This window comes from Marmota marmota, unplaced genomic scaffold (genome assembly GCF_001458135.2).
Source record: "Marmota marmota marmota unplaced genomic scaffold, marMar, whole genome shotgun sequence".
In the NCBI taxonomy this organism is placed as follows: Eukaryota; Metazoa; Chordata; class Mammalia; order Rodentia; family Sciuridae; genus Marmota; species Marmota marmota.
Genome location: NW_026000119.1, coordinates 2733489 through 2752172, shown reverse-complemented (window position 1 = coordinate 2752172; position 18684 = coordinate 2733489). Strand labels below are relative to the sequence as shown.

At 38.0% G+C, this 18684-nt stretch overlaps 2 protein-coding genes and 1 pseudogene across 2 annotated transcripts in view; all 3 read right to left on the bottom strand.

Moving 5' to 3' along the window:
- The window catches only part of Coq2 (coenzyme Q2, polyprenyltransferase), a 17590-nt gene extending 17469 nt beyond the window's left edge, over positions 1-121 (bottom strand). Inside the window, exon 1 of the mRNA XM_048784735.1 lies at positions 1-121. Coding sequence (XP_048640692.1) covers positions 1-116 — 116 coding nt within the window. The 5' untranslated portion in view covers positions 117-121.
- A 7115-nt stretch (positions 122-7236) lies between these two features.
- On the bottom strand, positions 7237-9365 carry LOC107153648 (annotated as a pseudogene).
- Positions 9366-11284: 1919 nt separating this feature from the next.
- Positions 11285-18684, bottom strand: part of Hpse (heparanase) — a 35542-nt gene continuing 28142 nt past the window's right edge. Inside the window, exons 10-12 of the mRNA XM_015499216.2 lie at positions 18476-18594; positions 17076-17222; positions 11285-11470 (exon numbers count right to left, since the gene is read on the bottom strand). Of these exons, the coding sequence (XP_015354702.1) occupies positions 11311-11470; positions 17076-17222; positions 18476-18594 (426 nt within the window). The 3' untranslated portion in view covers positions 11285-11310. The remainder of the gene's footprint in view (positions 11471-17075; positions 17223-18475; positions 18595-18684) is intronic.

Below are 18684 nucleotides of genomic sequence, written 5' to 3'. Positions count from 1 at the left end.
ACGGCAACTCGAGTCCCGCAGCCATGCCGACGCCACGACCCGCAGGCCCCGTGCAAGCACTGCTCCCCGAAAGCCCAGCATGGCGCTAGGGAGGCCGCGACGCCGGGCGACGTCATCTTCCAGCGTCGGCTCGTGGGCAGGCATGCGCGGTGGCGTCAGGGAAAACGACCGTCCCTCCTGAAGCAGGTGGGTGGCCTTCAGGGTCGCTTTACCTTGTGAAGGGGTGTGTGGTAGTACATTCCTGTTATCAGTTTTCTCAATGGATGTGAAAGGAAAATGTTCATTCACATGGAACAGTTGTACCCAGAGAAAAGTTGAGAAAAACTTACCAAGCTTGAAATTTTAATTTGCATCCACGTTCTTCCCTTTTAAATCTAAATGAGCACCAAGTAGCCAAATAAATCCAAGAATGTAAATTGAAACTGTAGTCAAGGTCAAGGGACGTTCATTCCAACAGCGAAAACCTTAAATTTGACAGTCGTCCAAAAGAACTCCTATAATGGGGAAGTAGTGAAAGTGTGTAATTCCAAGACCCTGAAGCTAGAACATCTGGTCGGCACACTTAATTGTGTACTCTTCTACACTGATGGATGCAAGACAGTTTACGTGTGATCCCATTTAATCTCTCATTGAGTGACCCTAGGCAAGTCACTTATCTGGAATTTCCCATTGTCTGGAATTTGCACCAGGGTCTCTCTTGATTTAAAATTCAAGAAGCGTCATGAATGCTCTTTCCATCTTTGGGGGGAAAATGTGATAAAACAGTTATATTTTTATAATACCGTCAATCCTAAAATGCCAAACTCCAGGAACGAGGAAAGCTCTAAAATGTCAGCCCTTGCTGACTGCAGACACAGGGTGTAGGCCTTTTCTACCTCTCCTGCACCACGTAAAAATCAGTGTTTTGCTGGACAGTCTTTGCCATAGAGGCACAGGAGTTTCTGTAGCCCTATCTTACTAGGAAACAATCTGGAGCTCCTGAGGCTGCACTGGCCCTGAGATGAGAGTATTCTTTGGGGATTTGAGTCTTCATGGGGAATCCTGTGGGCTTGGGGGACAAGGACCAGCAGTGCTGGGGGATACCACCTGACTAGCCATCCACTCTTATCCATGTGTTTCAATTCCTCCTCCTCCTCCTTTTTTTTTTTTTTTGGTGCTGGGGTTTGAACCCAGGGCCTTGTACATGCAAGACAAGCATTCTATCAACTAAGATATATCCCCAGTGCCTTCTTCAAATGGCTTCTCAAACTCAATGAAGATGTTGCCTTGGCCTTTGGAAACATTCTTGCCTTTGGTAATTCTTGGCCTTTGGTAACACATTCTTTCTGTTAGTCCAGCAGCACTTAGATGATCCCCAAATGTGGGAAATATCCATGTAATGTGATTCTAGTTAAGCTTCTTCAAAGCCTCCCATTTTCACAGATTTAGGGCAAAGGGTTCACCTTTCCCTTTCTTTTTCATCATTTTTAGGCAACTGATATTTGGAATGAGGTTGCTGTCTGTTGTCCTGTCACTGGTGAGTTGAAACTGGAGAAGATAGGAGGAAATAAGGACTTCTAGAGTGGCTAGGCTTTGTCCTTCAGCTTGATGCAGAAATGCTGGTCCCAGTTCCAGTCAACAGGAATGCCCTTACATGGGGCTAAGCCTCTTTGGTTTCCTTGGTGACTGCCTTATTTTATCTTATTTTTGTGGGGTACCAGGGGTTGAACTGAGGGGCACTTAACTACTGAGCCACATCCCAGCCCTTTTTTGTATTTATTTAGAGACAGGGTCTCACTGAGTTGCTTAGAGCCTCACTAAATTGCTTAGATTGGCTTTGAACTTGAAATCCTCCTGCCTCAGCCCCCTGAGTCACTGGGATTATAGGCGGTACCACCATATCCAGCCTAAGTGACCGCTTTATTGTGTGTGTGTGTGTGTGTGTGTGTGTGTTGTCAGATCAGGCGAGGCGGGCAGCGACCAAAGGAGGCAGATTTAAAAGGGCCGCTGAACAGGCTTTATTGAGACTCACTTCCCTGTGGAACTTGATCAGACCCACAGAGTGGACAGGGGAAGGGTCTGAGGAGAAACCGCGTGGAAGCTCGACCAGACTGGACTTTTGAAGCAAGATTTAAAATTAGGTAGTCAGTGTAGTTAGGTAAATAGGGTCTAATATCGAGTGAAATCTAAAATGGAGACCATGCGGAGAATGACTCAGGGAAAACACAGGACAACTCATGGAATGTTAATGAAGTCCCGAAAAGGCCCTAGGCCAAAGTCCACCTCAAAGAAATGTTAATGAACAGCCCCCAGCAAAAAGGTGCTGACTCAGAAGTCCTTCCTGACCAGATTACTTCTTTGGCCCACCTGTGTCCCACCCCTCGGGCCTTCCAACCTACATTCCATCACCAAAACTATAAAAAGGGGAAACAACCGGACTTCTATGGATTCCATCTCTTGGGTCCCCTTCTTCCTCCGGGAGAAGTCTTTTCTGCTGTCCTTTAATAAACTTCTAATTTCTACTCTGACCTTGCCTCGGCGTGCTTCTTGGTGTTATTCTTCAACATTGGGGAAGCAAGGACTCGTCACCGGTCAACAGCGGTAACACTTTTATGGGGCTTACTGCAGCAAGGGAAGGGCTTGGGACAGGAAAAGGTGTTTTTAGGGTCCTTTGTCCCATTGGAGTTGGTCAGGGGAGTTGGCTGAACTCCAGGATTGGCCAGGGGGGTCCTGCTGATTGACAGACGTTCCGCCGGCACCTGATTGATGTTCTTTTCCCGCGGGGGGCGGGGGGGGGCTGCTTTGTTCTAAGTCACCACTAAATCAACACTAAGTCGCCACCACTGACCTAACTTGTGTGTGTGTGTGTGTGTGTGTGTGTGTGTGTGAGTGAGTGAGAGAGAGAGAGAGAGAGAGAGAGAGAGAGACTGCCTTATCTTTAGCACAGTCTTTACACTTGCCATCAGAGTGGCTTTTGTGTTTGGTAAGCCCCTAGAGTTGGATGATCTTGGAGGATTGAGGTGGTGGTTGAGTTTCTGAGTTTGCTATTTTGTGTGATTACACTGTACCACTGAAATTTACATGCAAGAGCAGCATCTTCCCATTCCCACTTCATGGGCCTTTGAGATTGTAAATAAAGCCCTTCAACTATAAAACATTTTTTCTCAAAATACTTATAAAACTTTATTTAATGGAAATTTTAAGTAATTTTCCTTTTGTATTTTAGTAATTTATAATATGCTTTTCTCATTTTGATTGTAAAATTCTTAAAGCCAGGGACTGTAAATAACTAAATATAATAAAATATTCAGAGCATTCTTATTTTATGAAAGCACTGTGTTTATTATATAGAGAATGAGTCTCAAGGAGCACAAAGACTAGAGAGGAAAACATTGTTTTGCCAACAATATTCTCAATTCTTTGATTATCTGTTACCAGCTGGCTGTCCTACAATTTAATTTGGACACTAACTGCCCAGAGTTATTAAGGTTCAATTCTACAAGACCATCCCTTACTTCAGACCCCAGCCACAAATGGGTCCCTATGTTACCTGCACTTCTGCCTGGCCAACTACAAATTTGGGGTTCCTGTGACCCTCACTCAAGGTTTGATAATTCTCTAGAAAGTACTACATTTATGTAGAAAGTACATTTATGATTATAGTTTACTATGAAGGATACAAATTAACAGTCAGATAAAGAAGTACATAGGGAAAGGTTCAGAAGGACCCAAGCACAGGAACTTCTGTCCCCAAGAAATCAGAGTATACAAGCTTCCTGGTACATAAACATGGTCACCATCCATGAAGTTCTCCTAGCCTCATTATTCAAACATTTTTTATTGGCGCTATATTATATAGGCATGATTGATTAAACCAATAGCCACTGGTGATTGAATTCAATTTCTAATCTCCACCTTGAGAATGAGGGGTGGGATTGAAATTTTTAAGCCTCTAATTTTGAGGATGACCAGGCAGGATGCATCTTGGGTAACCTTATTTGCATAAACTCAGGTATGGTAGAAAAGAGCTCCTTATAAATAATGAAGACTTTCTGATCGCTGGGGATATTCCAAGGATTTCTAAAGCTCTAAGCTAGGAATAAGAGACAAATACTGCTCCTACCCCAAATATATATACGTGTGTGTGTGTGTGTGTGTGTGTTTTGAATATTTCCATCTATCCATTCATTCATTCATCCACAACTCCCAAGGTACCAGGAAGACTGGAGCATAGCTCCGTAAGTATTGACATTTCAAGGAGGGGTGAGACTCAGAAGCATGCAAGTATCTCTAGATCACAAAAGCTGGACACAAATGGAAGTCTATCTTGCCCTAAAGAGATTTTATTTTTATTCCTAAAAAGTTAGCTTTGAGAGCCCAGAATTCTTTGGATCGCATCTCCAACAAGCAAAGGACTTTCCCTTTTTGTGAGGTGTGAGAAGACAGCTACCTCTTTTTCCTGCATGCAAGCAGAGAACATCATATTTCTTCTCTCCTCACCTTTGGAAAAGACTTTCAAGTTTGTACAGATATAACATTCAACCTGGTTTTGACTGCATTGCCCCAGGAGTGAGAAATATGGTATGGGGAATCATACAAGCAGTATTTGCTTTCTAATGTGAATAATAAATCTGTCTCATCTAAACATGTCATATTTACACTCAGGCTAAAATTAATAAATATTTAAAATGTAAGAGAGAACAAAAGCATGGCCTATTCTTAGACCCATAGTTATGACCTCTCGCCCACGTCCTGCGCAGGCGGTGAGAATGGGGTTCCCCTCAGTGGAATGAGTTGGCTGCGAAATAAAAGATAAGAAAAATGGAACAATGAAAAAAACCACAGCACACAGAAAATATTTTCAAAAAGTGGGGGCAGGTCGGGCAAGCCGACCACACCAATTGAACTTCTAGAATAAATGGCAAAATGGAGCCTGTGCTTGCTTTATTTATGTCAGGGAATATCAAAGCCCTCCCATAGAATGTTCTTCACCAAAAAAGGTTAAAGATGGGCTGTCCAGTTCCCAACATCTCCGGAGCTAATATGAAGGATCTTCCTAGTAGAGTGAAGATAAAGATCATGTGCCTTCGGCAATCTCTTGCATGGGAGAATCATGAATAATTACCAAAGTTATCCCTAAAATCTCCCTGGCTGCCATGAAGAGAAGACCCTTGAGTAATTCACAGGTGGCTTCCCACAATGACGTTTTTTCCATTTTTTTTTGTAGTGGGGATTGAACCTGGGGCATTTAACCACTGAGCCACATTCCCAGCCCGTTTTTATATTTTATTTAGAGATAGGATCTCACTGAGATGCTTAGGGCCTCGCTAAATTGCTGAGGATGGCTTTGAACTCACAATCCTCCTGCCTCCAGAGCCACTGGGATTACAGGTGTGCACCACCATGCCCATCCTGTAGGTATATTTCAAGAAGAGTGTTGAGGAGCAAGACACAGGAAGATTGCGAGTGTCTCACAAGAAATCCATCATATAAGGATAGGCAGAGAAATACAGAGAAGGGACAGCCAGAGAGAGAAGTAGAAAACTGGGAGAGGCTGTATCAAGGAAGCCAAGTGAGAAGATGATTTCAAGAAGGGAAAGTGGTCAACAGTGTCAAAGATAAGAATTGAAAAGTAACCACAGAGCATATCTGCACTGGGATGTCTAGCAGCAGCTGGCACAGGGCCTTTCACAAGGTAAGAGTCGATTCATTTATTCAAGTTGAGAGAACAAAGCCAGAATTATGAACTTCTGAATTTTAATTGTTATCAACACCATTGTAAATATGTATTACATATTCTATGAACCTGAATTTTTACCATGACTAATGAGTAGAGCCTTTGTATAGGAAACTTTCCCAGCTCTCTTCTCTTGATATATTATGAACATTTTCTGTCACTGTTTTCTTCCAAAAAATGGATGTTATTGGCTGCAAAATAGTCCTTTATTTGAATGTACCATGATTATTTAACCATTTTTTTCCTTAATACTCAGGCATTTAGATGATTTTCATCTTTTACTACTATAGATAACTTTTCCCTCTGATTATTTTCATAAGTAACTATCCAATAACACTATTGCCTTGGGCTATATTCCTAAATATAGCATCAAATATTTGTTTCTACTCAATTGTATGGCTGATTTTCATAAAAGCTTTAAGAATGCCCTAAACTACAGTGCCTTGGTAAAAGAGTTCAAAGCGCCATAAGAAAGCCACAGAGATGTTTAAAAAACTGACAGAGCATGAAGTCAGAGGTAAATCTGGCAGAGCAAATAGATGCTGGGTACACTGGCTCGATGTGAACCACAGACACAAAGGTCCAGTAACTCACTGTGTAGACAGCATCCAAAGACAGGACTGGTCAGGTAATTTTTTAAAAAAGAAAAATGAGTGCAACTACAAAATTGACAAGCTCTAAACACACAAAATTTCATAACTGGATTTGGGAATTCTCATTTTCATGGAGCCACAAAAGCCACGCTAAAAGACAGAATAATTTTGAGCCTATATGATATTTTGTAGAAAATAAATGTATAGGATTGGTTAAACAGAAACAGAAGGGTATAGGCTCAAAAAGTCTTACTGAGGGGCTGGGGCTATAGCTCAGTGGCAGAGCGCTTGCCTACCATGTGTGAAGCACTGGGTTCAATCCTCAGCACCATATAAAAATTAAATAAAGGTATGCTGTCCATCTACAACTACCAAAAAAAAAAAAAAGTCTCACTGACATGAGACAAATGGTTCCCCTGAGGAACCATTAAAGTTTAAGGAAACTTTAATATCATTACATTTAATATTCATTAATAACTGTAAGAATTTATTTATTCATAAAACTATCCACCATTCAAGGAGCTAGATATCAAATCAGAGACTCTGCACCTGATAGAAGAAAAAGTTGGCTCCGACCTACATATTGTGGGGTCGGGCTCCAAATTCCTGAATAGGACGCCCATAGCCCAAGAGTTAAATACAAGAATAAACAAATGGGACTTACTTAAACTAAAAAGTTTTTTCTCAGCAAGAGAAACAATAAGAGAGGTAAATAGGGAACCTACATCCTGGGAACAAATTTTTACTCCTCACACTTCAGATAGAGCCCTAATATCCAGAATATACAAAGAACTCAAAAAATTAAACAATAAGATAACAAATAACCCTATCAACAAATGGGCCAAGGACCTGAACAGACACTTCTCAGAGGAGGACATACAATCAATNATAGAGTTAAAAAAAAAAAAAACTATCCACCATTGGTAATAGCTTGCTCAACAATAATCTTATAACTTTTATTTATTTTATTTTTAAAATAGACCCATTTATTCAACATCATATTTAGACTATTACATTTAGCAATCAACAGTATGGGTGCAAAAAAAAAAAATGAAGTCTACACTAAAACCTTTTGTTGGAATACTACACTTTCCACAGAACAGAAACTGAAATAACCTGCTATACAATTAGTTACAAATACAGTCCTCGAGTTTTTTGCCCATACACATGAGCATTGTCTAACTCATGTCTTCTTTGTAGCACAGAATCCCTGACATCACTATGCTTGGCTGAGTTCACAAATCTGTTGTAACCTATATCTTCCCTGTCATTTACCGGGCTCTTCTCTCTTGCTAATCTTTGTTTCCTGGCAGTATTAAAACCTTCTGCCACTGCTACAGCTACTGCTGCTGCTGGAATCTGCATAGCCACGTTGGTTTTGTAATTTAGCAAAGTATTGGACTCCACCACCATAAGGTCCAGAGTTTCTGCCTCCAAAGTTTCCACCCTTCTTGGGTCCAAAATTTTATGACTGGTGTAATTGTCAAAATCTTTGTTGCTTCTACCACCTCCAAAATTGCTTCCATCTTTACCAAATCCATTGTAGCCATTGCTACTGCCACCGTATCTACCATGACCACTAAAGTTTACTCCATAACCAAAATTATCATTTCCACCAAAACCACCTCCAAGACCACCACCAAAGTTTTCAGAACCACTTTGATCTCTTTGGCTAGATGAAACACTAGCCATATCTTACTTTGACAGGGCTTTCCTCACTTCACAGTCGTGGCCATTCACAGTATGGTATTTCTGAATGACAATCTCATCCACAGAGCCATGGTCATCAAAAGTTACTAAAGCAAAGCCCCGCTTCTTTCCGCTGCCTTGGTAAGTCATGATTTCAGTAACTTCTATTTTACCAAGCTGTTCAAAAGAATCTCGTAGTGATGTTTTTCAGTGTCTTCTTTAATGCCACCAACAAAAAGATCTTTTTCACAGTTAAGTGGGCCCCAGTCTTTGGAAATCTCGAGACAGCTCTCTTTGACTTTACAACTCTTCCATCACCTTGTGTGGTCCTGCATTCATGGCTGCATGCATTTCCTCCACAGTGACAAACCCAAAGCCCCTGGAGCACTAGTGTTTGGGTCTCATTACCACATAGTCCGTGAGTGTTCCCCATGGCTCAAAATGGCTTCTCAGTTCTTATCAGTTGTTTTGAAGCTCTGCCCTCTGATGCATAGCACCTGCAGCTGTTCAGGCTCTTTAGGTGACTCTGATTTAGATATGAGACTTTAATGAGGCTTGGCGTCATCCCTGGGCAGAAATAAGCTAACAAACATATCCTTAAAAGAATTTTAAAGAAGTAGTAAACACCACCTTCTTAGGTTTGAAATGTTAAATTTTCCTGAATATTCCAAATCAAAATACCATAGCTTCGTTTCAAACTTGAATGCTCTTTTATGTCATGAAGAAGTCATCTGATTGGTTACTGTGTGCTGGAAAATGTGCTAAGCACAGGAAATGCAAAGATGATGAAGATACTATAACTGTTTCTTGTAAGCTTCAAGTCAAATGAGACAGACTTATGGATACAATTAAAATGCATCATAAGTGCCATAAATGCTGTGAAAGCAAAGAAAAATGAAAGCTACCTGAATGACTGAGGTATTGAAATTGATGTCTGAGCTGGTCTTCATAAACATGAATGTTCGCTACCTGGAGAGGACATTAGAATAGTTAGGAAGAGAGAAAGAACAGCATAAATGATCTGGGAGCAAATATGCAAGAGTATGTGGGTTCAGACTTCTCAACTCATATCTGCTTGGAGAACAGAATTCATGAGGAGAGTGACAAGTGTTAGGACTGAAGAAATAGGCAGGTGCCAGGTTATGGAGTATCTTATGTGCGTGTAAGAAATAGGGAGCCATTTAAGAATTTTAGGTCAGGGTGAATAACTAGGTAATTCCTAGAATAAATTCAAGGCCTAATTTTTCACTTGTATTATGAAGTGGAAGAGGGGACAAGGAAAAGAAACAAGACTCTGCCTCAAAACAAAAAATAAAAATGACTGGGGATGTAACTCAGTGATAGAGAGCCCTAGGGTTCAATCATTAGTGGAAAAAAATAAAAATAAAAAAAGAGACAAGACCGGGCTTTGATCATGATTAAATACATATGATGAGATATGATGGGCCCTTCTTTTCAAAGTCAAGTACTTTGGTGTTTGGAAATGTGAAATGACTAATAAAGGCAGGAGTTATAAAGACAATGATGAAGAAAACAAGATTTTCAAATATAGGAATCTGTAGGCTTTAGCTTTATTTAAAGAATATTAAGATTATAAAAATTACTTTATTTCAAAGGTGAAAATATAAAAACCACTTACATATAAAATTTAAGAGTACTAAGCATCCAAACTTTTTAAGTTCTAGCTTTATAAATTTACTTAAACTTTATTGAGGCAACATTCATAGACATAAATATAAAGAATAGTAATCCTTAAGAGGATTAAAATACAGGGGGAAATAATACATTTTGCCATTGAAAAAAAGCACAGAACTATTTTGTGCAGTGCTGTGGACTCTTACAACCTTCTCCACTGCAAAGAGGACCAAGCAGAGTCAATTCATGGTTATTGCCAGTGACTGGAGAAATGGCTACATGACCTATTTCTGACCAATAAGACATTAGCAGACACAAGGAAAAGTTTACTGGGAGAACCTCTGAGAAAGAGTTCTTCAACTCTTTACAGAAAAAAAAAAAACTGTTTTTCTTCCTCTGGTTGCTACCAGATCTGAATGGATCCATGGAGGAGCTAGAGACATCGTGCTATAAGCCCAGGAACAAAGCTAACACTAAAGATGGCACAACAGAGAGAGGGAAAGGACCTGGATTCCTGACAGACTCTACCCTACTTGAACTTGCTGTTGTATGGAATTGTCAATTTCCTTATTATCTAAGCCATTTGAATCATGGTTTCTCTGTTACTTGGAGCTCAAAGTCTCCCAACTGAAACAAAAACAGCTGAGAAAAAATAAAAATTAACAAATGGTTATGATGTACTGGATGTTATCTAAAATTTTTCCTTTTAGAAAATCAATCTCATTTACAGTCATTTTAAAACTTCATTGGAAGTTTACATAACCCCTTAACCTCTGTATTGTTCAATACTTTGACACTCATATCTGACAATCTGTCCTCTCACAAATGATTGCTGACAAAGGCAAACAGAAGAGAAAAAGAGTAGCAGCTGAATCTATCTCTTGTTAAGGTACAAATAGATAGTTTCTATTTTACAGATGACTGCAAGGTTGTGGCAGGAAACTCTTCCCCATGGGAGCCCACAGAGATGGCACATGAAGGAAAGAATGTGACAATCTTTTAACAGTCTTTAAAAATAAAAACAAGTTAACACTTTCTTAAAATGAATAATACATCCTTCACTTATTTGCCTCTTGGTCATATTAGGAACATTCATATACATTGGGGTTGGGGGTTAAAAGGGATTGAACTCAGGAGGCACTCGACCACTGAGCCACATCACCAGACCTATTTTGAATTTTATTTAGAGACAGGGTCTCACTGAGTTGCTTACTGCCTTGCTTTTGCTGAGGTTGGCTTTGAACTTGTGATCCTACTGCACAGCTAAAGTTATAGGTGTGTGCCACCACACCTGGCTATATTTTTTTAATAAACTTAAAAATAGTGCATGCAGTGTGCTAAATATAGTGTTTGGCACATGGTATTATTAGCTATTATTATTAGCAGTGCTCTACTTAGCGATCAAAATACTATGCTAAATGTAGCATAGTGTCCCAGTGTCTTTGGAGCTCCCACTCCAAATTACTTGATTTGTAATGAATCTTCTTGCTTCCTACAGTTTGAGCTTCGCTTTATTCATCAATGCACTTGACTTTTTGTTTGTTGTTTTGGTTTTTGGTGCTGGGACTTGTGCATGCTAGGCAAGTGCTCTACTGAGCTACTACTGAGCTACACCCCCAGCCCTTATCAATTACACTTGAAATATTTAACCTCAGGCCTAGAACCAGCTTTTCTTTTTTATATACAAGCAGCCACTTTAGCATTTCTTATCACAAAAAACCCATATGAGAAAGGTGGCAAGCCTAGGGAACTTCCTGGGCGGAGAGGTTTTTCTGTCAAAGCTGGCAGTGTTTGCGCATCCACCATCTTCAGAGTTTGACCATTGAGTTCAACAGTTCTGCAAAGAGGAAAGATATACCTGAGTTACCCAAGCTGTGCATGCCCTATAACCCCCTTCAAAACTTGTGCAATCCTTTTTAGACAATTTTTTTTTTGTTTGTGGCAGCTTATGTTATATAACTTGTATTTCAACACTATGTCAGTGAGGTGTGATCTATCTTTTAATCACAGTGGTAGAGAAGAGTAGTTGGAACAAAGACCATATGACCTGTAAAGCCTGAAATGCCATCTGTCCCTTTCCAGAAAATGAAAAATACAAATCTATACTAGGCAATATAATGGAGGGATAAAAGAAAAAATATGACATCATTTCTGGAGTTGTAGCAATTGTATCTGATGGAAAATAATTGATTTTTTTATATATATGTGTGTGTGTATACTTTACATATGTATACATATATGATATTTCTTATATATACATATGTATATATTTACACACACACACACACATATTTTAGGTACCAGGAATTGAACTCAGAGTACTTAATTACTGAGCCACATCCCCAGTCCTATTTTGTATTTTATTTAGAGACAGGGTCTCACTGAGTTGCTTAGTGCCTCACTATTGCTGAGGCTGGCTTTGAACTCACCATCCTCTTGCCTCAGCCTCCTGGACCACTGGGATTGCAGGGGTGAGCCACATAAAAAATGACAGTCAATAAAATTTCCTACTTGTAACTTTCATTTAACTGTATAATTCCCTTCTCTCCCCAGGAAGGATACATTCATTTTCTTAGGTATTTAGGTAGAATGTATTCTGCTATAGTGGAACAAAATCAATTTTATTTGGCTAACTCACAGTAAAATTTATGTTTTCTGTGTTTTTTTACTATTGGAATTAAAATTTAAAACTGAGCCACATCTCCAGCACTTTGTATTTTTTAATTTTGAGACAGGGTCTCTCTAAGTTGCTTAGTGCATTGTTAAATTGATGAGGCTGGCTTTGAACTTGAGATCCTCCTGCATTAGCCTCCCCCGCCTAGCCATTGGGATTTCAGGCATGCCATTTCATGGCACCTGGCCATACAGTATTAATGAATAAAATTTAGTCTATTTTAGTTCTACTTATAGTTACTTTCATAATTCTAAATTATGCTTATATCTGTATCTTTTTTTAGATGCTTTTTTATTAGAAAAAAATTAGCACTATTTATTTATTTATTTTTGCTGTGCTGAGGATTGAACACAGGGTCATGCTAGGCAAGCACTCTATCACTGAGTCACATTCTAGCTCAAGTTAGCACCTTTTATTGTTGAAAACTTAGAAGACTAATGTCAGAATTACATTTATATCATAAATGTAATGTATGTAATGTACCTAGAACACTTATAACTATATCTTGTATACAATGAGCACTATAAAATTATTATATATGATCATTATTCAGATAAATATATATAACAAAAGTAACTTGCTAAAATGTACTTTTAATATTTTGATGTATATTTATTCCATATTTCTGTTTGTATATTCTCACATATTTTACATAAATAAAAATGATATAGTGTACATATTTTCTTAAAACTTGATTCTTTTCCCCTTCATCCATCCTCATATTTGTTGAAAATTTTAACATTCATTCACTCATTTTATTGGATACACAGGATTCCATGATATTGGTACATTAATTTATTTATTTAATCCTTCACTGATATATATTTTCCTGTTTCCAAGTAGTATTACTATATATTTTTCATTATTAAAGATCTCTCACTCCCTGTCATTACTAAGGATCAAGGAGAAGAAAAAATGGTCTCTATATAACCTGGTTAGATGCTTAGCTCTGGATTCAGTAATTTAAGACATATCAGTAACACACTCAGGATTGCGCCCAAGACTAACAAGCCTGCATTGTAGTTGAAGTCAGTTCACAGGTGTCAGTTTTTGTTTTTTAACATCTATATCATAACAATTTTTAGATGGGGGTAGGAGAGGAAATTTCATGACCATCATCAGGAAACCACAGATAAAAATAGGTCTTAAAAAATATTTCTAAATGATAGAAGTTAAGAGTCTGTTCTGCATGAAATGAAGGTCCTGGCATGCCTACTCACAAATGTTCCAGAAATGCTTTTGGTTATTCTAGATGTGCTTTTGGTGAAGGTAGTTTACTACCTCAGCTTAAAGGTTAACCTGATCATTGTGAATTAATACTGCTATAAGTTGAGGAACATAGCAAGATACTTATACCATCAGGTTATATTGTTTAATTAATTATACATATATCTAAAAGATGCTGTAAGTATACTCAGTGTAAGCCTAAAGTATGCTGATTATTTCCACATCAGGCTGGGCAAGGAGAATAGGTATTTATTTGAGGATAGCAGCTTGTTTCATATGCTCATTCATTTTTATTTATTTATTTATTTGGTTTTTGGTGTTTGGGGATTTGAACCCAGGGCCTCATGCATGCCAGACAAGCTCTTTACCACTGAGCCACATCCCCAGCTCCTGTTTCATATTTTGAGGATGGTAACATGAAGATAAGGTAATAGAAGACATATTTGTCAAGTTTCAGGAAAAATAAAGTAGGGAATGAGCAAGCAACAGATTTGACAAAATTGGGGATAACAGGAAAAAATATGAGATAAATATAAAATACTGCTTTTATATTAAAAATATATTCACTCAAATATTAATTAAATACTTATAAGTCAGGACTCTCAATAGGAACTATACAAAGGTTGTTCAATTAAAAAAATTATTTTTTAGGGTTGTCATTGCTTAGCTCTCTGAGGTCATTAATATGAGCAAATATACTGCATACGCATCAAACTTATCTGGGGTATACTTTGTTTTTTCTTTTTCTTTTTGTGGTACTTGTGGTCAAACCCAGGGTCTCTACCATTCATTTTTAAATTTTATTTTGAGTCAGGATCTTGCAAAATTCCCCAGGCTGATCTCAAACTTGTGATCCTCCTGCTTCAGTTTCCCAAATAGATGAGATTACACAATGCACCAGCTCTGGGATTCTTCTTGTAAAATATAAACAAAGAAAAGTGGAAGTAATATGTATTCATTAAATAAAAGTGAGGAGAACAAAAAATTTTCCATAATTTTACCAGTTTTCCAATTAAAAAGCATGAAATATGTCATCAGAATGCAACAGAGTCTGCTAAATACAACAACAACAACAAAAAATCACTTAAGAAATTGGGCATATTTAGCTTGGAGAGAAGACAATCCAATCATCCTTCAAACATGTGAGAGTTAACCTGGGGAACATTAGATATTTAGCATCACCCCAGATTATGGCTGACAAACTCAAATGAGCCCGGGGCCAAGGAGAGTATATATTCAAGACCAGCAGGACAGGCATAGGGCAACAGAGTCAGGAAGGGATAATGCAGAACTAAAAAGCCAAAAATAGACAACTAAATGATCCACCTAAATAGACAACTCTAATCCAACTCCAGCTAAGGGAGAAAACTAACCCAGAGTTGCTGGAGTATTCATTTTTTAGGGGGTAGGGAGTACCGGGGATTAAACTCAGAGGTACTCAACCACTGAGCCATATCCCCAGCTCTATTTTGTATTTTATTTAGAGACAGGGTCTCACTAAGTTGCTTAGTGCCTTGCCATTGCTGAGGCTGCCTTTGAACTCATGATCCTCTTCCCTCAACCTCCCCAGCTGCTGGGATTACAGGCGTGCACCACGGTGCCCCACAAGTATCCATTTTAAAAGAAAAGCTAGAGGGAATGTAGCTCAGGAGTACAGTACTTGCTTAGCATGCACACGGCTCTGGGTTCTATCCCCAGCATTCACATACTTGTGTGTGCGTACAAACACACACACACACAAACTAGAAATTGATATATTTTAGTAATCGTCAATTCATAAATGTTGCAATTAACTTAAAAACAAAAATTAATAGAGTGCATGCCAACCTCCCCTACCAGAAAATGGTTGCATATGTGGGAATCCTCTACAGGCATAAGGTAGATTTTCCAACCTCTGTTCTAGGGAATAGAATTAAGAACAAAATAAAGATACAGAACACAGCTGCCTTTAGGAGGTTGTGGATTCCAACTGAACTCAAAGAACCAAACTGAGCTGAATGGCCTTAGATGAGTCTCCTAAGACACTTCCACCTCTACAACCATTAGTTATTTCAGAAAGCTTTTTCCTTATCAGCATCAGACATGAATATGCTAAAAAGGACTCATTTTGAAAGCATCTAAATGAAAATAGAGAAAAGTATTTGTTATCTAAATATGCATTATTTATTATTGGGGGAAAATGGTTTGAACAGTAGGAAAATGGTCAAGTAAACCATGGTATTTTATAAAACATGCAACCCATTAAATATATCTACAAAAACCATGTAGAAAGAGACTTGGGAGCTGGGTGCAATGATAAGCACCTATAATCCCAGCAACTCAAGAGGATGGAAGCTCAAGGCCAGCCTTGGCTCAAATAAAAAATAAAAAGGGCTGGGGACATAGCTCAGTAGCAGGGCTTCAATTCCCAGTATAAAACACACACACACACACACACACACACACACACACACACACACACGGATATGGGAAAACCTGTAGATCTTATAGATCCTCTTTTTTCCTGTGAGAGGTTATATAATTATAGTATTTACAAAGGCATTGGGTGGGTGGGGGGGGGCTAGGGTTGTAGCTCAGCGGTAGAGCACTTGCATAGCACATGTGAGGCACTGGGTTCAATTCCCAGCACCACATAAAAATAAATAAACAAAATAAAAGTATCATGTCCACCTACAACTAAAAATATATTTTTTTAAAAAAGCACTGGGGAAAATAATGGAATGCATGGTACCCAATGTAAATATTGCTTGTTTGTGAAGGATAGGATTTTGGAGAAAGTAGGCTTACTGTACTTTCTCATGTTCCATTGCTAATACTCACTGAAAACATCACACAGATAGCATTTGTGAAGATGGGAGATGATGGTAATATTACAAACTGTTCATTTTTTTTTGTTCTCCACTATGAGAATAGTCACTATGAAAAGAGATCCTTCCAACACATACAAGACAGAATCTTAAAATGTTTGTATACCCAGCTCTGCAAGCCTCAGCCATTCTTTGGTACTCTGTTGAATATGTGCTTTTATAAGATGTATTTAGTGACTGGGTTTTAAAACCAATTCAAATAATCCGACTAGCAATACATTTCTAGCCATTTTGTCTTACTCTAACCAACAAAAAATTATTTTAATGCTGTAAGAGCATCACACCCAGCTCACATGGAATGGTATGATATTTTGTAGCAACCCACACATACTTGATAACAATTATATATAGGTATGTTTTGCTTTAGAGACTGTGTTACCAAGAATTATGTCATTTCAGAGGAAATAATCTAAATGCATTGAGTGGATTATGATTATCCAGTTATTCTGAAACACAAACTATCCTCTAAGATAACTGCTGGTTTGTGTTCAAATCTTTCACTTTGGACTCTCTGAGTAAGTTATGCTTGTATTCATAAGTATCCCTGAATATTAAGAACAGTTAGAATTTGAAATAGTTGACTTTTTATTTTTTGCCCCCTCTCAAAATTCTCTATTCTGATAAACACCAACAAGTTCATTAAAAGTCTGAAATGAACAAGGAAAATCACTCACTTGGAAAGTAATCCATCAGGTCCTGAAGGTTTTACAAGGTACTTATCCACTTGTTTGTTAAATAAGTTATATGGTAACTGCAAGCGCTTGGTGACGTTATAGAGGTTTAAGGCATACAGAGTTAAATCTCCTTCTTTATATCTTGGGCTAAAAAGCAAATAGGTTAATTTAATAAAAATATTTATCTAATTTAAGCAATTAAGAACTTGATTACAAATATGATCATGGATACTAAGTATCAGCATCCATAATGATGATGGGACTATTAGTATCTTCTTTTTATAATATTAGACCACACATGTGGTCCTATTCTGAAAACATAATTAAAAATATTGCTCTTGGGAGCTGGGGGAGTAGCATGTGTGAGGCATTGGGTTTGGTCCCTCGGACAGAACAAAAACAGAAAAAATATTGCTCTTCATACTACCATTTTTGGAGCCAGACCTCTAAAATCTTTACTAATTTGTCAGACTAAGTTGTTGGAAAGCCAGATAGACCACCAATTTTTAAGTATAAGAAGGCTAAATGATAAAAAAGTAAATTTCATGAGTTCATATGAATTCAAATTACAAACTATATAAATAGCATCTCTTCCTATCTCTATGAAAAGAATGAAATAAACAGGAAAAATTAATCTATGGACACATTTCAGAATTCATCCATTCAAACCATTCCCTTACTACTTCCTCGTGGGGCCTCTACCCTCCATAGTATTTCCAGTCACAGAAAATGGGAAATGGAGGTGGATTTTTTTGCTAGAATTAGTATTAAAGTACCTTTCTATCAGGATGATAGATTGAAACTGAGAAGAGAAAATCCCTGGGATTTAGGAATATTGTTTGCTACCTAAAGCCACACTGCAGGACTATAAAAGTCTTTCTAGGGCCTCTCAACTCTAGAAACTATGGTGGCAATTTTGAAATTAAGATTGTTGTTTTTATTGTTCCCTTTCTTTTGATTATTTTTCTTCTTCTTCCTTTGTGTTTCTTAGGTATGATAGGAGATAAATACATTAAAATTATTTATTCATATTAATTCTCACTTATATTTATACTCATACACCTTTAATGAATTAATGCTTACACAAAAGTATTTATATTTTCTTATATTTTTACTATCCTTATATATTAAAACTTGTTATATTTCCATTATAGATTATGACAATTAAAATCATTATCTAAATTTTTATTGACTGTAAATGCCTACATTTAAGCAATTTTTTGAAGTTAGATTCTGATATCATATCACCATGAATGTAAAAAAAAAACAAAGAATGAAAAGGACCAATGACACAGCTTCGACCCTCTGTGTAGACAGATAGCAACAGGGTGTTAGTATAGGATGTTATGTGCTTATGGATTAAATCTTGTAGGTTGGCTAACAGCATGCTTCACACTTACTGGTTGGCGTTTGTGCAGTGAAGGTACACTCGAACTTTGCTTCTGTCTGGGCCTTTCACACTTGCCATGAACACACTGGTGCCAACCAATTTTTTGAACAGGAGAGACAGCCAATAATCCTAGTTGTGGTGGTTGGGGAGGGCAGGGTCAAAAATAGAACTTTACTTATTTTATTAACAAAACTAGTGGCAAGCAAATAGCTATCCTAC